Source organism: Rhinolophus hipposideros (assembly GCF_964194185.1).
Source record: "Rhinolophus hipposideros genome assembly, chromosome: 3".
Lineage (NCBI taxonomy): Eukaryota > Metazoa > Chordata > Mammalia > Chiroptera > Rhinolophidae > Rhinolophus > Rhinolophus hipposideros.
The window spans coordinates 81711410-81736703 of NC_138049.1; the positions used below are offsets into that span (position 1 = coordinate 81711410).

General features: G+C 33.7%; 1 protein-coding gene across 7 annotated transcripts in view; it reads right to left on the bottom strand.

Moving 5' to 3' along the window:
- Nucleotides 1–336: 336 nt before the first annotated feature.
- PHF3 (PHD finger protein 3) overlaps nt 337–25294 on the bottom strand; it is a 77200-nt gene continuing 52242 nt past the window's right edge. For all 7 annotated transcript variants that reach the window (XM_081045143.1, XM_081045144.1, XM_081045148.1 and 4 more), the window contains 12 exons: nt 21788–22097; nt 19352–19538; nt 16726–16873; nt 16487–16643; nt 15421–15537; nt 13621–13752; nt 12914–13049; nt 10246–10441; nt 9601–9748; nt 7379–7468; nt 5028–5223; nt 337–4808 (listed from right to left, as the gene is read on the bottom strand). In XM_081045143.1, the coding sequence (XP_080901269.1) occupies nt 2689–4808; nt 5028–5223; nt 7379–7468; nt 9601–9748; nt 10246–10441; nt 12914–13049; nt 13621–13752; nt 15421–15537; nt 16487–16643; nt 16726–16873; nt 19352–19538; nt 21788–22097 (3937 nt within the window). In that variant the 3' untranslated portion in view covers nt 337–2688. The remainder of the gene's footprint in view (nt 4809–5027; nt 5224–7378; nt 7469–9600; nt 9749–10245; nt 10442–12913; nt 13050–13620; nt 13753–15420; nt 15538–16486; nt 16644–16725; nt 16874–19351; nt 19539–21787; nt 22098–25294) is intronic.

Consider the following 25294-nt stretch of genomic DNA (forward strand, 5'->3'; position numbering starts at 1 on the left):
TGCTCACTTGGAGAAGTTGGATTGCTCTGTAAAGTGTTTCAGATGGGTTGGTGGAATGGGGAGAAAAAGGGCTGTGAAATCTATGTATCATAATCAGGCTTTCATCCTCCTTTCCTGTTCTCCATTCTCAGAGCACAACTGCTGCGTGTATGGACTTTGGAGAAAGAGAGAACTGAATTAGAATTCCAGCTCTGACAATAGCAGTCTAACCTGGGGCAAGTTTTCCAATTTTTCTGTGTCCTCAGCTCTAAGATGTAAGTCTTCATCTTTCAAGTTGACCAAGCTTATATAAAGCGCTTGACACAACACTGGTTTGCCATACAGAGGGTTGGTGGAGGCCTTCATATTGCCACAGGAATTACAAGGGGTGGACTTTATAGGTACAGAGACACAGTGGTATGTTTTACTTACTAGAGGTATGTATAAACTGTCTTAAGATGGTTCTAAATTTTAAAAAAGCATCAAACTTTTTATAGAGCTAGTTTTCCTTAAAACAGAACCAAAGATGAACTTCATATAACTCACTAGTTTGTATAAGGCTGGCTGTAGGTGAGATTTAGTAGACTGAGAATGGCTTTGGATCTACTACTCATTGAAAACCTTTCTCGTTTTCCCTTTACTCACAAGTTAAAACCTCAGTCAATATGCCCATACTTTCCCTACTCGCCACAATATTTCAGTCAACAAGGGGTTAAGAGACCTGGTTCTAATACTTAGTAGTCCTGTAATCCCAGGAGATGGTCATCACTAAGAGGGCCCTATCTGGGATGTATCAAGATTCAATGAGATATGAAGAGTTTTAAAGTAAACATCACAATATATATATAACAAAACCACTGGCTAAGTAAGAGGCAATCAAAAACTGACTTAAAAGGTTTCTTCCACTGATTTAACCCATCCTTTACTTGTACCGTAGAAAGAAATATGGTTCCAGATAAATCAGTAAAAGCAGATTTACTGACAACATACATATTTGAAATAAAAAAGCTCATTCCGAGAATTTTGGTGGGTTTTCTTTTTTGGAGGGAGAAGGTTAAAATTCTGACAATTTCTTCAAAATAGTACAAAAGATGACCAACTGACCTTAAGTTTTGTTTGCAGACTGACCTGTTTTTTAACAAGTTAGTTTCCAAAAGAAAAGTAGACCAAAATTAAACAAATTTTATTTAGATATGAGTCCTGTTTCAGAACTTTTATAATGATAACGTCAAAGGATAAGGATGACTGAAAAAGGCACAAGTTGCTGAAATAGATAATTAAAATGTTTGGTTTTCAATTTCCACCCCTTTCTCCAGTGAGAACAGCAAAGCTGATTCCATTTCAAAACCTGTTTTCAACTCTAACCTTTAGGCTTTTTAGGAAATCAAACTTTACCTTCTTAATTTTGTGAGGCCATTTAAATTTTTCTTCATTAATAGATAAATAAAAATACCGATTTTTCTTTTTTTGTCTCAAGTATTAGTATTTTAGCAATCAGTACAATACGAGTTTAGGGTGTAAATAAATTTTGATTTGGATTAACAATCACTTCCATGTGCTTTCTATTACAAACAAAACTACCATACAAAACTACAGTTACCCCCAAAACAAATTAGAGTTAATTACATATTTTACAAAGAGACTCACAACATGTTTCTCACAAATCAAAGTTCTATGGTCTTACAATTAGTGTACCAAATTTTAATGGTGTCAAGTTTTTAGAAACATACCTATAAAGTGGGTTATAACTGCAGTTTTTTATTGGTGGTTCTAAATTCTAGCCTCTTCAGAACTACATGATTTATCTTAACAGCCTATAATGTAAGATAAAGAAATCGTTTTTCCCCTCATCTATGCCTGATACAGATAGCTATGCTGCACTTTCTTGGCTGAGTAAAAGAATAATGTCTGAAGGTAATTAAAGCTTTAAAGAAATTCTTTTACTACTGAATTTCAAATCACACACACAAAATAGGTGAGAAATTCTTTTATCATATTTAGAATCAAAATATCCCTTAAAATATTTACATTTTACAGTAAAAAGGATAGCAAAACACAAGATCATGTACAAGCTTAAGTATTCAAGTTTCTGAAGAGCCAAAAAGGAAAAGGAAAATAATGGCCTACCACAAAGCTGTAGTACATACAGTAACAAAAGCCTTCAATGAGTGCAGATTAAAGCAGTAAATGTCCTCCTTGGGCTTCTGATTGTGGGTCAAAAACTGCTCCACTGACTGATTAATATAATCGGATTAATGAAGTTGCTTGCCTTTTTGTTGCTTCTCTAGAGTTCCTTTAAAAACAGTGCAATTTAAAACAAACTTACAGAGCACACATCACTCCCAAATTAGTCATATAAAGAACATTCACTAGAAGGCAGTAAATATATTCCATAGTTAACCATATTTACCAATTAAAGAAAACTAAAATTTCTAAGCCTTTATTGCATATTAATAAAAGAAATCTTTGAATATACAGCAATGTAAAACTTTTAAAAATATTAAATTCCTATAGCTAGAGACAGTTGGTATGAAGGGACGATGACCACTGGTACAGAGCACTCTGCACCAACACACAGAATTTATTCTTCTGCAAACCACCAATATTAAAAATTTAAAAGATGGCACAATCCTAGCAGGCAATCATGAAGTTTTTAAGATACAACATTTAACAGTTATTTAAATGTAATCTTGAGGCAGCCTGCAAATTTTACCTTTTACTTTTAGCTCTGTCAATGTGGTCCCTATCTTTGTGGTACCTATCTCTGTCTTTTTCTCCTTCTCTATGTTTACTTTTCTCTCGTTCTTTGTCCTTTTCATGGTCTTCACTTTTAGGTTTATCTGATTTCTTATCTACATTCCTACTATCTCTGCTTGCTTTTCCATCTGCTCCACGATCACCGTGTGATAGCCGTGCCCTCTCTTTATCTTTGTGCCCTTCCTCCCTGCTTTTTCTGTCTCTGTCCTTGTCTTGGATTCTGTCTCTGCGTCTATGCCTTTCAGATTCTTGCTCCCATTCCTTTTCATGTCGCTCTCTTTTCAAGTGGTGTGAATCACTATAAAACCTCTGGCGATCCCCTTTGCCCCGATTAAATGGCCTATCCAGTTGCTGTTGTTCTTGCCTACCCCAAGGGTCACTATGGCGCCTTTCAGGTCTTCGAATGTCTTTAATCTGGTAAAAATTCTGTGGGCCTATAAACCTTGATGTTTGTGAAAGGGGACCCATCATACGTTGAGGCTGGCCTGTCAGATGCACAACAGGTGGCCAGGGAACCATAGGATTTTGAGCAAAGCCAAAGCCTGGAGGGGGAAGCAATGGAGGTGGCAAATGTGGTGGAAATCCAAACATGCTTTGTGGGGGGAAATTAGGGGGCCCTGAAAATGGGAATCCAGGGCAGTTAGACTTGAGATGCTGAAGATTGGGTTGTTGGGGTCTCATGGGTGAAAAGTTTGCACTTGTTCTGGGGCTGGTGCTTCTGGAAGTAAAGCTGACACTTTTAGAAGGAAATTCGGGTTGACTTGTATTTCCAACTTCAAAATGAGATGCTGCTGCTGGCGATCCTCTTCGAAATGGGTGCACAGTTTCAATATTTTGCATTAAAATATCCTCCTGTATGGGTTTTGCTTGTTCTGTTTGAGAAGTGTGTGTGTTTTCTACTGATGCTGAGTTTTGTGCAACCCCTGAATTATCACCCTGCTGAACACAGGTGTTTTTCTCTACAGAAGACAGCTTTTCCTCTACATTGATTTGTTCTGTTAAGTGTTCCTTGTCTGACACACCAGGCAGGGTGTGTTTTTCTCCATTCCGGCAACTATCTCCATCTTTGCTTTCTGAAGCAGTTAGCTGCTGACTTCGCCCTGCTGCTTGCCTAGGATCCCTTTTCAGGTTGATAAACTGTGGGGACCTTGTCGTATTACCAACGTTTTCATTGCTACTCACATTACCATCTACATTTCCTTTTCCTACGTTAGACCTGCATGGAGGACTAGTATTTGAAGTCTGATTATCTTGCAAATTATTCTCTTGATCTTGCAATAGCTGTCTTTTTAATGTTCTCTCTTTATTCTCCACAGTTTCCTCTTGTTTTGACTGAATTGATAAATTAGATAAGAATGCTTCTGTAGAAACATCTGGCGGTTTACCTCTGAGACTAAGATTGGTCAAAGGTCCAGGAGAAATGGAAGAGGACACCATTACTGATGTTTCTTCTCCTACTACTGAATTACCTGTCAATTCTGAAAGAGTATCTACTTTAACCTTTACCTCCTTGGCTTCACCATCAGTTACTTCTGCTGTATCTATTTTCTCTGCTTTGGGATTGGCTTGCTCACTTATAAACGGGATTTCTTTAGGAGTGTTGTGTTCTGTCACTGCCTGAGCCTGCTCATAGACTTGACCAGTAGTGCCCAAAAGGCTCTGAAGTATATCGTCCACAGGAAGAGGTTTGTTTGCTAATTCCAGAGTAGAAGGCTGACTTTCCCAACCAATCAATACTCCAGGAAGGAATCGTAATGGTTTTGGTGGCTCCTGTTTGGTGACTTCCACTAAAGGTTCCATCACTGTTGGAAGGTCTTCTTGAAGAGTTTGCTGAGGCTTGTTTCTCTGCTTGTGTAATACGGTTGTAAAAGAATTAAAAAAGTCATTTTCTTCCTCTGGCGCTTCCTCTGTGGAAACTTCTATTTTACTTTTTTTCTCCGGTGGCAATGCGATGGGTCCACCTTCAGGAGTCTCAGCGGCATGACTTGCACTAGCACTAGCACTGTGTTGTCGCTTCAGTTTTTGACGAATAATTAAGCCCAACAACAGATTAGGTCTATGCAGTTCAAGACCTGTATAAAATCAAAAACACCATTAAGTCATTTATAACTATTATCATAAAGGTTAAATTTTTGCATCTAGCTTATTACAGCCTATTAAGTGGATGCCTTTCCCTGTCCAGTCAGCTCTAGAGGCTGGATCCCGACAAAGAAAGCAGAGTCAGTTTTTTCACTCTGGTTCCATCTCCCCCTTTAGCTTATTCACATTCTATTATTAAAACGTGTACCTACCAGGTCCATCAAAAGGCACGAGAGGGTGTGGAATTTTGTCTGTGGCACCCAAAGGAATAAGGTACATGTCTTTAACTTGCTTCATGTTGTTAGCAGCTACTCCATAGCGCTTTCTGCTACTGAAGTATGCAAATAGCAAAGTGTAAGAAATCTGATCTTCTTCAGTTACAGGTGTGAAGCGAACCACACAAATTTCCTATTCAAGAAAATAGTTGTTTAAAATAATAACTTAAACAATAGTTTGGTTTTAAACACCATTTGTCAACTAGTAATAAATAAGCTATTGCATTTTTAATGATGGTTACCAAAAAATATGGTTTACCAAATTAAATGCAGAAAAGAATGCTAAAAGAAAGTAACTCTTAGGAAAAGATCTTTGCTGACCCATTAATGGGGATTTATCTGAAGGTGTCCCATAATTACTGTGTTCAAGGTGACAAATTTCTCAGTGGTAGAGAAGATATTTAAACCCAAGTCTTTTGATAATCAATCCTGTATCCTTATTTCCAATGTTATAACCTCCACAGAAGGTTGCTTGTGTTCTCAGCATACTGCAAATTAATAGCACCTACCACCACCACCCTACTATGTACACATGCACACAAACACACAAATCCACTGATAATCCAATCTATGGGGACTGAATTTAAAAATAAAAGGGCTGAGTGAAAACACCTCAAATACACATAGGCCATACATTTTGTAAAATCATCTGGCTTATTGAGGAACTAATTTGCTTGCTTCTGTGTTCTTGGCTTTGTTCCAGATAAAAAAGAGATTACCAATTTAGTATTAATTTAGTGTAAAAAAAAAAGGGTGCTTTTTCATGAAGGCATCAAGTCAAAATGGGGAGAGCCAGATCTGTTGCAAAGTTTAAACTGATGCAAGACCCTATAGAAAACATGAGAAGGAGCTGAACTATGGCTCTACCTCTTACAAAGGTCTGTCATCTAAACTGTCCTCTTTTAAAAATAACTATTATACCATTTTAGTCAGTTCAAGATGGAGGCATACTATAAAGTGTTGGGCAGTAATGTACTCGTATGGGTAGATCAAGAGTGATTCCCAAAATATCACAGAATACTTCCCAATGCTTCCCCATGACTTTTGCTGTCATGAGAAAGTGAGAGCAAATAAATATAGCAAATTTTTTACAGTGCTTCAAAGTTTATATGCATTCTAAGACTATTGGTTTACATTCTAAAATCTGTACTGGAAAAAAATATTTTTTTCCGCTTAAGATTATCCATTTTGGATTACTTCTAATCTTACTAGAGACTTCTTATCTTAAGAAAGAGATTTAAAAAAATGTTCACTTATTCAAGATTTATTTTTTAAATGTCTGTAATATGCTAGGTATTATCATCCTTGCAGGAAAAAATGATTTCTTCTAATGGTTAATTTTTCCTGTATAGTAGTGTTCTTTGAGTTCAAGAAATGGTAGAAAGGAGAAAAAGAAAGAGAGAGACAGAGAGACAGAGAGAGAGAGAGAGAGACAGAGACAGAGAGAAAAGAGGGAAATATTATTGTGATAGAGGCTACTAATTACCTGCCAGTCGGTATTCTCCTCTTTTCTTCCTTATTACAAAGAAAAGCCCTTAACTTTTAGCTGGACATATGGCTATCCAATAGATTACATTTCCAGAAATTACATTCGCCAGCCTTTTTAGCAGCTATATAAGGCTATGTGACTAAATTCTTACCAATGGAGGTTAGAGGAAGTAAAATGGTAACTGCACCTCTAGGTCTTCCTTTTAAAACAACTGGACAGGTACTCTTCATTTATTCACACTTGGTGCTAATAAGTCAGCTTTGACCATCTTTGACTGATAAGGACAACACTATTAGAACCAGCAAAATTACAAGACAGAAGAAGGCTGGTCCTTGAATGACCTTGTACAACCAGAGCTGCCAATCCACAATGAATGAATGACCTACCTAACATAACAAAAAACAGGCTTCTATATTTTTGGAGCCACTATATTTTAGGACTTTGTCGCAGAAGCTTAGCCTATGCCCTAACTAAAACAAATGTCTATAATTGAAACAAGGCAAAATTCCAGGATGAAGCTCAACATTTACTCTAAAACATTTCTTACAAAACCCTGACAGAAGTCACCGAGAAAGCATATCAGAAGGGGTTTAAAAGAAACAAAACAAAACAAAAATACCAAGGAATATTGGGCTGTTTTGAGCCTTAGCAAATGGCTTTAGTTCAGTTTTGTTGGACATATTATTTAGATTTAGAATTTATATTGGCTCCCTCCCCAAGGAATCTTGCATAAGAACTCTTAGTGGTTTACTTTTCTAATATTCTCTCCAGCTGGTATAATGAAAAAAGTTTTCCTTACCTTGGTTCCTGATGCTTTGATTTTTTCCACATAATCCCAAACTGTCTGAGGTGATATCCTGCCGCCAACTTGAATACTGTCTGGTAGATCCTGTGTAAAACACAAAGGTGATCAATGTACGCAGAATATAATATTCAGAATTCATACAAATTTGGCTCTACGACTAATTTGAAATGGTAATAAAAAAGTAAAAAAAAATAATTATGAAATGCATCAGAGAACATACCGTGTTTCTCTGAAAATAAGACCTAGCCGGACAATCAGCTCTAATGCGTCTTTGGAGCAAAAATTAATAAGATCCGGTCTTATAAGACCGGCTCTTATATAATATAATATAAAATAAAACAATATAATATAAAATAACATAAATTAATATAATATAAAGTAATATAATATAAAATAATACAATACAATACAATATAATATAATATAATATACCTGGTCTTATATAATTGCCTGGCTTATATAAGACTGGGTCTTATATTAATTTTTGCTCCAAAAGACGCATTAGAGCTGATTGGCTAGGTCTAATTTACGGGGAAGCAGGGTAAGAATACAGAGAGACAGCAATGAGGCTTTACCTCGCACACCACACTAACAATCCAAGCAGAATAAAACAGATTTCAGAATATTAAGGAAGATTGTTTTTCCCCTCCTACCCACCCCCCACTTGTTTTGGTGGTAGTGGACAGGGGTATGCCTTAATCATTAACAGCTGATTTCAAAAGTTATTAAGTTTGATTATAGAGTATACTTTTGGACAGAAAAAAATTTTTTTTAAGGCACAATTTCCCTGAAAACAGATGAAATCAGTTAAGAATTATGCCATTAAGAACGTTTAATTAGTATACTTCTATTTTTTTCCATGAAGACTGAGAAAAATCATAAAAAGTATAATTAGTTGATATTCAATTAAGTTTATTTAAATTATAAATTGCTTTAAATATTTTATTTGAGGTGGTAGTCCCAACCAAACTAAAATATGTAGAAAGCAGAAGTGGAGTTCTGGAAAGTAATCACATAGAAAGTGGCTCAGAAAGGAGAATAATAGTTTTGTTTAAAATCAAAAGGGTTCTAAAGTTCAGGACTTAATTTTCCATTTAAAAGAAGAGTTATCTTCACCATGGAATGGTAAAAGACTAAATTTCTAAACATATTTGTTCAAAAAGAAGAGCATCATCCATTTAATTTTTCTCTTCTAAAACTGACATTTCTAAAATATTATTTGCCAAGAAAACTATATGTAAAAGTAATAATTAGGTTGTTTATTAGTCAAAAACACAACCGCTAAATAAATAAACTGATCAACATTAGATAAGCAACACTACATTGAGTTAAACTAATTTCAGCCTAATACAAAGAAAAGTAAAATTTAAGGTAGTCTTCAAAAGGAATAAGCATAAGTGCTTTATTTACACTTTCTGAAATACTGAAAAAAAATTTTTTAAACTTTTGCCTCAGTCAGTGGACTGAGATTAAATGGAAAAGGTTAATGTTAGATATGAACATGATTAATAGCAAAATATAATCTCAACAAAAACATAGTATATGAGTACTGATTTACTTTCCTTCTGCATACAGAATACAAACTTTCTTCAAATAATTCAAATATTGTCATACCTTCTCATATATCATAATACTATAATACTACATAATACTGTAATACTACAATATTTTCCATAAATATTGCACAATATTTCCTTTCTCAGATATAAAACCAACTAAGGGTACCGCTGCAGCAACTATGGTTATTGGTCTCATAGGACTGTCAACTGGCCGTAAAATTTCAACTACAATCTATTACTTCATTTACAGAATAGGTAAGAAATGTCATGAAGTTGGGGAAAACTAAACAGTAGGAAATTAGAAGGCTTGCTAATAAGGAAAAATCTACTGAAGGCCATACTAAGCACGTATTTAAGAAAAACTTAGATATCCATGTAGACGCTCATTAATTTTAATTCTCTGACATAGTGAAGAGTTATCTTGGAAAGAGTAATAAGATGTGCATTTAACACTTTCAGAGTGCAGTTTTCTACATTCTAAAACTCCATTTGGGAACTCATAACTCCATTAATTGAATGGTTTAAGAATCACTGTCAGTGTTTTTATTATGAATCAAAATGAAATTTTTATTATTTTACTATGTTGTTTCCTTGTCTACTGCCTTCAGAGAAACCTATGTCAATCCAGGCAGAGAAGGACAGGAAAGTTCACAGTACCTCTGTCAAGTATTCCGGGGAACCAGATACTGGGTAGGCTTTGGTAACAAATTTTGCCACAGAAGGCATGTTGATAAAACCTTTCCAGATGAAGTTCAATCGAGCCAGGAATGTAGACTCAACCTCAACAGTTCCAGGCATCTCTGGACTAAAAAAATAACATTAAAAAGTTTTCAGCTTGAAGATATATGCTCATAAATAAATGCATTTTCTAATTAGTCATCAATTATTTCTATTTTAGCACATCAAGAAGGCCAAAATATATAAAGGCTATTGATCAAAGAATTTATATTTTCAATTTATGAAATTATACTCGTATCTATATAGTCATGTTTTATGATGTCATCCTTCTTGATTGGCTTAGGCGAATTAATGTCCAGAGAAGTGCAAACAATTTTTCTTTAATGACATTTCTCCTGCCTCTTGGGACCAACATAATTATAGGGAGTTTTAAAGTCAAGTCCCCACATATTCAAATTTCTAAATTAATTTTTACAGTCTTGCTCATTTATCTCAATTAGTTTTGAGTATGTACAATTACTTTCTCAAAAGAAAGGTTCCTAAAAAAATATGTCACCTTTGTTTTTTGAAGACCTCCAACTATAAGTTGACATATATCTATAATGATTATTATGAGAAAATTACCGTGGAGCAGGAGAGAATGTTGATTTTGGAGACTCTTGTTTGTCCTCCTCAAACAATTCAGAAGCCAAAATATTTGAGGTCGAAGACAGTGCATCTGCTATACTTTCTGCTTCATTGTCTGAATGTTTCCGAGATACTCCAACAACAACTTTCACTTTTTTTGGAGAAAGATCATCTACAGGTGGTGCCATTCGACCTAAAGCCAGAAGACACCAAAATATACTATTTTTGTAAGCTGAAGTGTCTGTAACTTCATTCACTTTGACTTCTAAGGTTACAGTTTCCCTCACTGAATTGCTGTATAACTATACATTTCCTGGGGCAATTTTTAACCATTGTCATTTCTCATACTGAGTTACATTACACCTCTCTTACAGATGTGAAAAATTAGGAAAAGAGGACATTAAGAAACTCAGATAAATTGATAATGGAAACATTGTAACTAGAACCTAATATAGGTTTCTTGATTCCCTAGCAAATTTTTAAAAATTAAACTACACCAAATTCCAACATTCTTGAAAACTGAATAAAACAAATCTGTATCCTACTTTGTGTTACATACAGCAGCAGTTCACGACAAATGTACAGTGCAGTGCAACTTAGTTACTAAACATAAAAAATATTAGTAAAGTTTAGAAAATGACATTGGTTTTAGGCTATACCATCAAGAAGGAAAAAAAAATTTCAAACATTCTGAAAATAGTGTCAAGTGTAGAAATATTTAACCAATGTTTTTGTATGCTACCATTAAATTTACTGAAACATTACCATGGAAATGATTAAAATTAACAGAAATTAGCTGAGAGTATTTTTTATTAATATTTTTCCCAGATAAAACAACTAAATGGGTGGGTGCACTTAAAAATACTATTACACCATGGATAACTTTCTATAGGATTAACTGTCTAAAAACACTCTGCCCTTTTTTAAGTCTTTACCATTGCATAGATTCTAAAATATGTGAATATACTTAATTTTAAAAATATATTATTATTTTTATTATAGGAAAATTACTTAACTTATAATAAATTTTGTCTAGTCACTAGTACAATGATGGAGAGAAGTGTATCAACTAACCTAAAGAATTTTTCATGTTACTGAACAAGATATGGATCACTCCTTTAGCATACTACAATGAAAAAATTAAAATTCATAGCCACATCTCTAGAGTTTTATAAAACGCTTGAACCTCCATCTTTACCAATAAACTGAATATAAATTTAAATTCTTCCTTAATACATTCCCATTTTTTAGGCCCTAAATCCAGTCAATCTCCAATATCTGTAAATATTACCTAACTTGAGTATCTCAAAGCTCTATTTATTTCCATTTCCAGTGCTACTACTCTAATTAAAATATCATCATCTCTCATTTGGACTAGTGTAAAGGCCTCCTATCTAGTTTCCTTCCTTATTCCATTGGCTTCTTCCACTGTAATCTCTACTCAAAAGTTAGAGGTATCTTCATAAAATTCCAATCTTATCACGTCATTTCCCTGCTCAAAACCCTTCAGTTACTATTCACTGCTTTTAGATAAAAAACCAAAATCTTTAATGTGGCCTATAAAAGTACATTTTCAGCATTTTTTATTATGATCTCTAAAGTAATATTTTATATCTGATCCATTACTTACATTTCTTGGGGGGGGGTGTGTGTGCACATGTGCGTATACATTTATGTATACTCGTATGTGTATGAGTATATATGCATGTATGTGTCCACTTTGTGTTATATATAAATAATTGGAACTAAAGTTTCACAAAATTGTACTTATCTTTATAAGTCTAATTCACCATGATATTTACTATATTCTGTTTTTGTTTGTTCTTGAAATGCTAGTCACTAAGTAGATTTCACTACTAGAATTAAGTCACAATCTGAAGTTTGAAAGGCAATGGCTGTAAAATACCATGAAATCTGATTTCTAAGTATCTTTTCAAACAAAGAAAGCATGTGCCTCTCTCCTTCTTGCATTCAATTCAAGCTCATGCCATTCCCAGCATCTCGAAGGGTTTTCTCCTCTGCCTTTGCAGGCACACTTCTCAACCTCCAAAGGTCTCTGCTTAAATGTAAATTCCTCAGCCAAACCTCCCCTAAACCCCCAGTCTAGGCTAGGCCTTCCTGCTACTGAAATATATTTACAACAACCGTATTTCTATAACTCAAATCCTCACCGACTTGTCTTTCCCACTAACTATAATTTCTCTTAAAGCCTGGATAACATTTGACCACTATAACCCTGCACCAGCAAAGTATCTGGCAAGGAGTAAGGATTCAATAAACTCGTAATGAAATAGATGACCGAAGAGAAGAATACTAGCGAAAAGGTAATTTGACTTGTTTCATTTGTTATATATAATAATATAATACTAATGTTATTTCACTCCTTCACTTAGTAAATGACAGTACCTGCTGTCTATTCTAATGGTTAAATTTTAGTCATTTGATCGTGGGTTGGTGAGTTCAGATTTTATATAACACAATTTATCCTAGATAATAAAGTACCCTATATTTAATTATACATCAACCCTGAAGAACAGTCACACACAAAAATGTACTATTCTTCAAAGGGAGTGGGTGGGTGCCTCACCACCAGTACTGGGAAAACAAAAACCCACTTAAATTACAAATACAAGGCAACATTTCAGGAAAAAAAATGTTTATTTACCTATGCAAATTTTGCAGTTCAGGTCAAAAAGATGTTGCCTGTGTTGACTAGTGGTATCCTTAGACATTGAGTCAATCTCTTCTTTTTGTTTTTCAGATGCTTCTGTCTTCTCCAATGACTTATTAGCTGTTGGTTCCTAACATAAGTGAGAGTAAAAATTAGTTTTCGCAGATAAAATTTGGCCTCAATTATTAAAATCAACTCATATTTCATATTCATATTTTCCCAAAATGAAACTTTTCCATTCATAAGTTATTTTCCACTATTTCTTTAAAAAATAAATGTTAGATTATAATTGACCTTAAGTAGAGCAAAACTTAAAACATTCCTCATTCTTCAAGGCATCTAATAAGACTTCATATTATTTCCTCACTGATATTTGAAAATAAGGAGCTGCACCAGCGCTCAAACTACAGTCTGCCTAAACAGCACCTACAGATTTCGAGGCCTACTAAGGAATTAGCTAAGTCATAGAGACCCCAGGAATCTACATTATACCAAGTTTTCAACAGATGCCCGTGATGCAGTTTGCAAAGTAGATACAGAGAAACATTCTCAAAAAACCGTTAAAACAATAAAATAGGCTAGTGTAAAACATATACTTTTAAAAATTCTTCTTTTCTACTTTAAGAACATTTGGCAAATAAATCTTTTCTGAATCTTCATGCTTTGCACACTATAAAACGTGACATTTTAATTGTCTTTACCTGAATCTCCATGGGTGCTTCCTGTTCTTTCATAGGAGCGTCACTCTCAATTTCTATTTCACCTTTATGAGTTATTTTTGTGATTGGTCGTCTTTCCACTTCTCTCTGCTCTTTCTCGATCATCTCTATAGTCTAATAGAAAACATTTTAAAGAATTAAAATGTTAATTTTCACAATTAAAAACATACATTTCCAAATATACAGTTTTAAATAATAAGAGCATATCTAAAACTAAAAGCATCCTCACAGATGACTTGTAATCTTTAGGTGGTCTCTCAAACAGCAAACATACACTGAGTGCTTACATATGCCAGAGATGGTTGTAAGGGCTGGGGTTATAAGAATCAGACCCATACCTCAGCCTTGAGAAGTTCACTTTACATGTGCATTAACCAGAGGCAATTGAAGTGCGATATAATTTGCTAAGTGATGAAACATGCTATTTATATTTAAAATATACTTTCTCATTTACTATTTTAGCAGCCACCACAGGAAAATGAAAACTAACTTCCACTTAGATTCCTAACTTGATGTGCTAACATCCGACACAACAGTGTGAACTTTACTCAAACACTGAAATTACAGGTAGTCCCCCTATCGGTTGTCTCCTGACTAAGCACACTTTGTGGCAGTGATACTTCAGTTGAACAAGCTCAGCAACAAAACATAATAATTAAGCAAGTGTAACAAGAACCAGTAAAAGGTAGCTGAGAGTGGGTTAAGGAAGGTAAAGATAGGTCTGGTCATTTATCTCGCCTTTTAAGTGCAAATCATCTTTTAAAGAAAGAAATGGCCCAAGAAAAAGCAAGCTGGTCTTCAATGAAGATGACACCTGCAGTCACAGTTTCAAAGCAGACGAGTGCATGCGCATATTTGGGATATGGAGGAAAAAAGGAGGTACTACTATTTTCAAAATCAAATAACAGGAGAAATTACACGGGGTGAAAGTGAAGAAGTATATGAGTAAGTATAATAAATCAAATCAAGGCCTCTGGTGCTTTAAACTAGATTTTGGCAGAAAATCTACTTGGAGGCTTAATGCCTAAGAGCCAAGTAAATATTACGGAGGAGAGAATTCAGTAAACCGCGTAGAGTTAACATGTACTATAGTAAGAAACCAGTATTTTCTAGAATAAAGAGCTAATATTCTGAGGCCATTGTAATAAAAATAGTGATGTGCCTATCTCACTGTCACAATAACTCTAAGTCACATATTCACTTAATATTTAAAAGTATTTCAAGTTCACAACCCCCAACTGAAAACTCTTGGCATCGCTAACTTTCAGAATTGTTTAGTTTTAAAAATGTAATGTGGTACATACACGTTAGGTCTGCAACAGTGGTACTTAATTAAATACACAATATTTTTGTGAATATAAACATTCAGACATGACAGTTCAGGTTAGATTTTATCGATACACTTGTTACAGAAAAAGTTATTTTTTAGAGCTATTGGCATTTGAAACTACTTAAGGAATTATAAACCTGCAAAACTGCCATTCTGACTTAATCTGCCTCTACACGTTACCAATATTCATAATACCTTCAAACTGGGCTTCTGAAAAGTGTAGATGTGATTAAGAAAAGATGCGCTTATTTTCTCATCCTTCTGATTTGAAAGTTATATTAAAAAACACAAAGTATTTATGTAACCTGATAACTTGAGAAAATGAAAAAGAAAACAGAAAAGATAAGGAAAAACAAAAGACAGAATTTAAGACTGGTTAATGGAGAATAACTAGAAGGCTGAAAAAATATAGGCTTTGATACAGTCAAATACATATTCATAGATAACCTTACATGTCTGTTTTCTCTTTGTCTCCAAGCAGCTAACTCTTTAGAAGCTAATTCTTCTGGACTCATCCTTATAAGATGATCAGGGGTTACTTCTCCTTTCAGCACTTTTTTAAATAATATCTGGAAGCATTTAAAAAGGGGAAGAAAACGGGAGAAAAACATTTTAAAAAGAAAAAGAAGCCACTGTACAGAAAATTGTAATAAATAAAGATGCAATTTACAAATGTTTTATGATTTACATATTGCCTACTACAAAGAGTATAAATGACAGCCTTGTATCCTAGGAAGCTATCATCTAAGGCAGCAAAACACACATTTCATATAAGAATCAATCTATAATGGAGCAGCATGGACAGTGGAACCATTATATAACACCTATCCAAAAGTTGAATGTAGTCTTCCCAAGGACACACTCTGTCATAAGAGCCAACCTATAGTATAGTAAGGTAATGCATAAAAGAACTTGACTAAATGTGATGCCTTTCATATTTGTAAGATTTCATATGTTTAAGTCCTAACAGGTTTGGAGGAAACTCCAGAGCGAAGAACCAACTGTAAGAAAGAAACATAAAGGAAATATTTACTTATTAAAGAAAAACTCCCAGATTATATAATTCAAGAAGCAACTGATCCCATGGAACACAATAGTAGATTATACCATGTAGAATTCCCTTAAGCAGCTGTTAGTATACTTCAAGAAAATACATAAAATTGCATACTACAGCAAATATCATCACACAAATTTAAAAACTGCTATCACTTATGTGAAAATCTTGTAAAAGTAAATATGCAAGGAGTTTGCATCTACACACACAGCTTTTAGATTCCTTCTAAGTCCCAAACAATAACTCCCAGGAAAATATTAAGGGTTCAACTAATGTTTACTCCACTGCTAAAAGACATTTACAACTAACGTCATACTTAACGTAATAAAAATGTTTTTAAATGGTTTTCTTTTTTATCTAAATGCTATTTATTTTCTTAAAGAATACAGCTTTATTTTCAGATTATCTCTATATATTTAGGAAAGTTGGAAGTATATCTATGAACATAAACAAAACATACTTACATTGTTTTTAGGATCTTTCAGATTGAACATCAAACTTCTATATTTATTCTTGTATTTAGCATCTGTGTCCCGAAAAAAAGAGAAGAGCTCTTTTTCAATTTTTGTGGCAACTTTTGCTGCCTTTTCCTCTGGTACCTTCAAATTTGAGTCTGTAAGTCTTAAAATTAGAATAATTCAATTATTTTTCAAATACATGAAGCACATATTATTAAATTTTCTACAATAATAATGTGTGTTACCTTTTCATAAGAATGTCTTTGAGAGAATGTCTGACACTCTGTCGGATCTGGTCTGCAGAAGGCTTGGAAGTAGAAGCAGTAGGAGGATGCACATTAGATACTCCTTTTTCAATTTTCTTCTTTTTTATCTCTTGCTTCTCATGAGCACCTGATTTAAATAAATATCAAAACACCTTAAACTGTTTCTAAAAATATTTTTTTCTTTTTAATGCTTAAGTTTATAAACAAAACTGACTGATTAAAAATCACTACTTATTTCTAAATATTCCACACTGACTGAAACATTCCGGACATTCTAAATCTATATATGATGATGGATGTTAACTAGACTTACTGTGGCCATCATTTCGCAATATATATCAAAATATATAAATCATTATATATATTATATATTATATATAATATATAAGTCATTATATATTATATATAAATCATTATATATATATCATATATATAAATATCAAATCATTATGTTGTACACCTAAAACTAATAATGTTAAATATCAATTATATCTCATTAAAAAAAATTCTAATTTAAATGAATTTTAATTAGAAATTAAGTGACTAAAAAGTAGCCCTAAAGCTATAAAATGTATACATCCTTTTTCCATTTTTAGATAATGGTTTTCAGAGCTAGTTACTTTGAGCATAGATACATTAACTTTTTAAAAACTATTTAGAAAATCTGATCTGAACTTACTAAGTGAGCAGATAATTTAACAATCTTACTAATACCACAAAATTGATGATGATTCTCCTGGTTTTAAAACAATTGTGCTTGATACTGGTAATCTGAATATTAAGCTTTTCAAACAATTTTGCATTCATTCCATCACTTCATGAACATCTCCAAAATATCAATGTCAAACACTCCACCACTCTGACTTCCTGTCATACCAGCTTATTTATTCTAGAATCATCTCATTCCAAAAATTCTTAACTCTGATTTTTGCCATTCACGCCCTCACTTTCCCACACAACCAATTTTGATTAGATAACCCAACACTATTACTTTGCATATTCTCTCTCCTTGAAACATCTGCACTGGCAAAACCATAACCCTGGTGAAAGCCAACTTTTATCCCTTCACCCAAATAGCCCACAAACAGCTGAAGGTAACTGGAGAAAAGTAAGCACTGGTGCTGACAGATTTCAAATTTACAACCACAAATCTCAAGTAAATAACTCAATCTGCTGCTCTAATCCTATTAAATTGTCCTAATAAATGTGCTCTCCCACTTTCCAAAACATCTATTTTATACATTTTCTCCTCTCTTCTCAAACCAACAATACCTCCTTCCCCAATTTCAACTTCATTTGATTTTCTCACTGCAGACTGTTATTGAGAAAACAAGAAAATGTCAGCTTCACATAGTCCTGTCACCAAATCTACTAACCTACTGCATCTGTCCTCCTCCTACCACACACAATCTTCCTCTACTATGACCTAACCCCTCTACCTGGATCCCACCCACTCTTGTCTCCTTCATGGACTCTGAACCTCAACTCTCATGTAATCTCTCCTAGATCACCAAATTCTGTCTCTCTACTGGATCATTCCCATTAGTCTGACAAACATGCTATAGTATCTCCTTAAAAACGTCCTTGATCCCACATCCACCTCTAGCTACTACCCCACTTCTGTTCCCTTTAACAGCAAAATTCCTTGAAAGAATTATCTGCAGTCAATATCTATAGTTCCTCACTTTCCATTCTTCCATAAGCCAATACAATTGGCTTTTTTCCTCACTGTTCCACCAAAATCATTCTAATCAAAGTTACCAATGATCTCTACTTCACTAAATCACATATTTAACAATCTGTGTTCATCTTACTAGATGTCCAGACCAGACAGCATTTGACAGATTTGATCACTCCCTCCTTAAAACTTCATCTGGCTTCCAGACCACTATGGTCTTTTACTTCACAGACCGCCTCTCCTCTTCTCAACTTCTAAATGCTGATGTGCCCCAAAGGCTCTGCTTCTGCCTCTTCATTATTGAACTCTCTGTGTAGCTCCTAAGTCCATGATTTTAAATAAGTATGCATTGATATATCCCAAATTTATATACCATCCCCCAAACTCTTCTCTAAGCTCCAGACTCATCGGCCAAGGTTTATTCAAACATCAACATCTGGATGTCTAATAGGCATCTTGAAGTTAAAATGCTCAAAACATAATTTTTCAATACTCCTCCCCAAATCTTCTCTCAGTCTTTCTAATCTCAGTAGTAGCACCAACACTTGCCTAATCATCTACCAAGACTCTCTTTCCTTCACCTACCTGTATCTAATCCATCGGTAAGTTCTGCCAACTCTACTATAAAATGTATCTAAATCTGACCACCTCTCACTACCTCCATTGTACCTCTGCTCCAAGCTACCATCCGTTCTTTCCTTGGATACTGCTAATCGGTCTACCCTCCTTCTCTCCTATCCTCCATTCTACAATCCAATTTCCACAGAAAAACCAGAGTGATCCATCATTCCTTTTACAAAAATCCTCTAAAGGCTTCCCATTATATTCAAAAGAAAATATTAACTCTCTCATGGCTTCAAAGTTCCATCATAATTTTCTCTAAACTCATCTTCTACCACCACCATTAGTATTTTCAATTAATCTTACTTCCTAGTTTTGAAGCTTTTTCTCCTGTGCATATAACAGTTGTAGACTCTTTTGGTATTTTTTCACTTTTTTCTTCTGAGGATCTCCGAGGTAAAGGTGGTTGTCCCACCCTTCGAAGAGGAGCTAGTTGCCATTTTTTTATTTCACTATCTCTACAGTCTGGTGAGTTTTTGCCTTCACCAGATTCCTGCAAAAAATAATATTTAATGCATTAGAATGAAAACTATTAAACTATTTCTAAATATAAAACAAGCTTCAAGAGTATGTAGATGAAAAGAATTAACTAGTATTACAACTTATTATAATATCAAGTATATTCCATTCTTCAGTCCCGTAAGTGTTTAAAGGGTTTTTTTAACAATGTACAATAACTCAACAACAAAAATACACCTTTTCATTCAAAATCCATTTGTTAAGTATTTTCTGCAGAATACATAATAGCTTAGTTAGTTTTCCTATATAAAGGAGAACTGAAAAATAGAGATCATGTTCCCAATAACAATAAAAAAAGAAAATCTGGTATAAGTTATTATGCGTTCTCTTAGTTAGCTGTGGATATGGAAAACAGAAACTGTGGAGAAATATGTATATTTTCCACTATATTCTAAAACAAATGAAGTCATAATCACCTATAAGTGTATCAGTTCTCAGTGTACCTATTGGCAATTTTAACTCCCATAAGGTAGAAAAACCATCAGGACACCTGCTACTCTTGTCCTAATATAATCCACAAAGAACTACTAGTGAAGCCAGAATTCTGAAACCCTTGGGAGTAATTACTCACATCACACTAGTGTCTGAAAGACAGGGAGAAGAACACTGTCTATACATATGATCATAGTTTTTAAGACAGAGTACATACAAAAACTGATTTTTCTCTAGGCTAGGAATCTTCTAATTTTTTTATGTACTTATTTTCTACCTCTCCAACTAGATTTACTTGCGAGCAGGAACATAGTTCAATCAGTCTTATCTACCCAAGTCTGGTACCATGCTTGGCACACAATAAAACTCAGTAAATAGTTCAACACAAAATCTAGGGATAATAAGTGATATTTAAAAAGCAGATTCCATAAATTTAAATCAGACAAGTCTAAATAAAATTCAACAATTCATCAACAAAGGGAAAAGGACGCAATGATCACTTGGATAACACATGCATTTACAAAGTCAGACTAACCTCAGTTCTTTTCCTGGTAGAGACTGGGTATAGGAGTTCTCAAAACAATTGTAACGTTAATGTTTTTTTATGTCTTTTTAGACCAGATGGAGAAAACTCAGCTAAACAACAAAATAAACTGTATTTCTAAATAGCCAAGAAACTGTATCCAAGAAGAGATGATTAACATTTAATGATAAATAGAAGCTTTGCAAAGGTGTGCTATAAATTGTTCTCAAAGGAGCTTTCAGTTCTATATTATCAATTACTTTGTTGCTAATAAAGCAACAGCATGTCAGAAGAACATAATCTGATTCTCAAAACGTCATACCAGACAGAAAACTGTGGATGCCACGAAGATTTGGTGAATTGGAACTTAATCAAGATTTGTCATATACGGGGTGTCTGAAAGAACTGAGTTTGTAAGTAACAGAGACTTTGCTGAAAATGTTATTATGCTCTTAAATCTCAACGGTTGGACTAAAAGACTTCCAAGGTTCCTTCCAACTCTACATTGTCTTTTGATTATACTTGCTTATACTTTGACTGTCCATATACATTTGTTACCACCGTGCTCCCTAGCTCTATCTATAAGAACAACAAACCAATGATTAGAAAAACCAAATGTAATAAAAAGGTAGACAATGAAAATAAAGAAAATTTAATCAGATAAAGTGTTGTGTCTTTTATACACTTCTGTAACTGACTATATATTTTGAAATTTAGAAAATACTTTTAGAAGACAGAACATGTAAGGTGGAAGAAAACTGATAACTTTTGTAGACACCACATTTTAAGAGAAAAATTATTAGGTGAGGGTTCCTAGCAACTACTGGGACAAAGGTCAAAAGAATTAAGATTACTTTTCTTCAGAGAGAAAAATAACTCTTCCACTTGAAAATAAAAATGCCAAATGTGGCTTAAGGATTAGTCAATATTTATGGACTAAAGAGCTTTTTTAAAAAAAATTGTAAGCAACCACAATTTACACTTAATCTATACCATAAGATCACACATGTCCTACCAGAGAAAATCGAAGTACCAAACTAGAGACTAGAAATAGCACCAAGACTGCAAGAAATAAGATCTGCATGTTCTGAAGATGTCACTACCAGGTTTCACCAAAACTGTCAGTATTTTAAATAAAAACCCATTATTTTTATGGAAAAGTTTGAAAATGTACAGAACAATAAGCCCTAAGGAGAAATTTCAAATTTTCATTGTCTATACAAATTTCTTAAATTAAAAAAAAAAAAATGCATTAGAGAGAAGCTCACCCGTTTTAAAATTTTGACCTTGTGCTTCACTGTATCGTCCATACATTTGGTTTTGTCATTTGTTGGTGTGTGCTTTGATAACCCAAGCTTTTCATATTCCATTGTTTTATCTTCACTCTGGACTTCAACTTTAGTTTGGTTTTCCGAAATATCTGGATCTACTATTTCAGTCTTTTTATCTTCTTCAGCACAACATTTCACACATACATATTCTTTGTCTTCCTCTCCCATTTGTTGTGCTTGAGAAAGACTTAACCCAACACAATCACCATGAAACCAGTCATCACATCTCCCACAGCCAACCATAAACCTGGGGGGGAAAAAAAACAAACACTTTAATTTGACACATTTTTCTTAAACTAATGTCATAAGTCCAAATGAAATTTTTAGTATCTGACTGATATTTTGCATATTTTCCATCTTTACCCATTCTATCAATTCAACATGGATCAAGTTTTCAAAGAAAATAATATTCTATGAAAATGGAACTTTTAATAAGTCAACTATTTCCCCCCTGGTATGAATGAGAAAATACTGGGGGGGGGGAACGGGGGGGAACACATAAGGATGAAAATAAAGGGCAACTGACCTTTGTCAGTATATTCTATAAAACAACAAAATAAAGAATAACAATATTTCTCCTTGAGGAGGGTGGTAAGATTTGTGATAATCTGATTAGACAATCCATTGAAGTTAAAATTACATTCACCACAGACATAAAATCATACATAAAACTGAAGAAGAATCATTTATCCAACAAATCATTTTAAGATGACACAGAAAACCAGATAGCAATAAAAATGCAACTTAAAAACTAACATAATGGAGTCTCTCAAATTGTTTATTAACCACCTTAACTATGTTAACTATTCTTTAAGCTCAAAATATTCTGATTCATGGTGTTATATTGATTTCACTAAAAAATCTTTTTATGAACTTTTGAGTGTGGACTTCCATACTACTGACCATGTGCTTTCAACTTTTTTCCCCATAAAGATCAGTATTATGTATTAACATGAAAATGTTAATATTCAGGCTGATTTTTTAAAAATTTCCAATCTCCTTGTAAAAGTTTTCTCTTTACTGTACTTTAATAACTTCATTAACCAATGAAAAACTCCAAGGACATGAGATTTATGACTCCAAAAAGTTTTTGTAATCTAGAAAGAATATCTAGAATTACTTTGGAATAAAATGGCAAATCAGATGTACAAAAAGCAATCTGAAGGCAAAATTACTTTTACATACTTTCAACCCACTGTTAGGAAAAATACAAAGCTCACTTACATAATCATGTTTAATACTTTCCTATCTTCTACAGGTTAGTATTTCTCGGTATGTTTCAAAAATTAAGACAGAAGGATTTAGTGATTTAAATCATTCTTCAATGATTTAAAAACTGCTGATTTTGATGAACAGTGGCACCTCATACAGTGCCAAAATTCCTGTTGTAAACCTGTGGTCCAACAGGAAGATGTTAAAGGTTTCATACAGAGCGGTATGGCCAACTATGCCTAAATACACCTGTCTTGCTAATGGTGGAACTATAATGGTCAGAACAGTTTCAATCATTACAGTGTATCTTGAAAAGTCATGTCAACTACCCCAATCCTCAACACCTGCCCTCTTCTTCCTTGTGTGCCATTTTATGCTGCTGTTGTGTGTCAAGGAAATCTGACTTCTTCAAGCCTATAATTCATTCTTTACCCTAACTGGTAATGCCTTGTGCCAGCTTTACCAGATAAGGCATCATTTCCTCAACGATTCATTTGACTAGAGCAAAAGGCAAAAAACACTAATGCCTTATGTAAAAACCAACAGAACCAGAATGTTCTGGATTCATAAACCTAGTAAGAAAACTTTCAAAAAAAAAATGTGGTATTTGTTTGCAAAACAGAAATGGTTTCTCTGGGTTTGGGGAGACGAGTCCATGTTTCAAGGATATAAATCTTCCAGCCAACAGAAAATTGTTTGAAAACTACAGGTGCTTAAAAGTTCTTCTACTTCTGGTTGCAGTCATAAATACTGCTAATTCTTCACAGCAACTAATATGAATGTCTTTGAAATACTGAAGGAAAAATAGTGACTTCCCTTGATTTCCACTGTCAGAGCTCTATTATGATTTCTTCAAAGCAAGTCTGGAATATTTTCAATAAGATATTACTTAACTACCTACACTATGACCTTGACTGTTTTTGCCTCAAACCCAAATCTAAGTATCAATTTATAAAGCACTTTATTAAGGAATTTCAAATTCTTAACCATGGAATAGTTTTATAATCATGAAATTTGTTAAGCAATTATGTCACCATGCCTCATTTCAAGTTTATTTTGGAAATGTCTCCTCAAACTTGAGAGGCTCTGAAAAGCAAATCTCTAGTGCCATCTATAGATGGATCTTAATGGTTTAGATTTTATGTATAAAATGCAGCTAAATAAAATTCTGACTAATCAAGAAAAAAGTTACATTTATAAAAATTTCCACATCCTGGGGAAAACATAATTAACTTGAAAGTGAAACTGAATACCCCAAAATGTAAATATGTATCAATTTTAGAGTTAAAACTTGGAAATACTATGAACTTTATGAACCATATTTTTAAAATGATTCATCACAAAAAGAGATTATGTATTTTCTTCCCTTTTCATATTATTCCTCATAGTTTAAAAATGTGTGAGGAAGGGCAGTATGGATCACAGCTAGAATTACTCTCCCATTTTCTGCTGTCCTTGAATTTCTGATTACCAACAGGCAAAATCGCTAAGGAAAAGACTACAATCTGGATGCTAAATATTTCATTTAAAAAAAAATCAATTTTGTGTTTAGCTTTGGATCAATTAAGTGGACCAAGTCAGCATAAATCAGTTAAATGGATGAGTTTGGAAATATTTGTTTGTTCTCCTACTGTTATATGTTCTTACACAAAATTTAAAAACAAAGAACTAAACTAGATCTACTATAATTAAAAACTAATTTAAAATGCAATCTTAATTCTAATCTGTTTGGCATAAACCAAAATACACTCTTAGAAAATTTTCAAGTTTCTTCAAAGTAAATCAGAGGCAACACTGCAAACTCCTCTTCTTACCAAGTTCATGTCATTCATTCACTAGCAATGCAACTGTTAGAATATGGGCCTTCAGTTCTGGTAAGTGTTTAAGTGACAAATGTAAACCACATTACTGTGTATGTATATGTACTCACTCTTTTCTATAAAAGGATTCAATTCCATATAAACATTAAATCAATGTTTCTGTCACTAACAACCTCATGTGCAGGGATAAAAAACAACTTATCAAACTTTTGAAGTTTGAAGTTTGAAGTTTGAAGGAAAACCAGAATATTTATTCTAGGAGGAAATTTCCTTCTCAGAAAAAGATTTCTTGAGTATAAAAGCTATGAACCCATTCTAAAGAGATTTTCTTAATTTGTTTTTAATTTCATCCAATATACTAATCTTCTATAACTGGGCAAGAAGTGTAATATAAACTAAAGATACAAATATC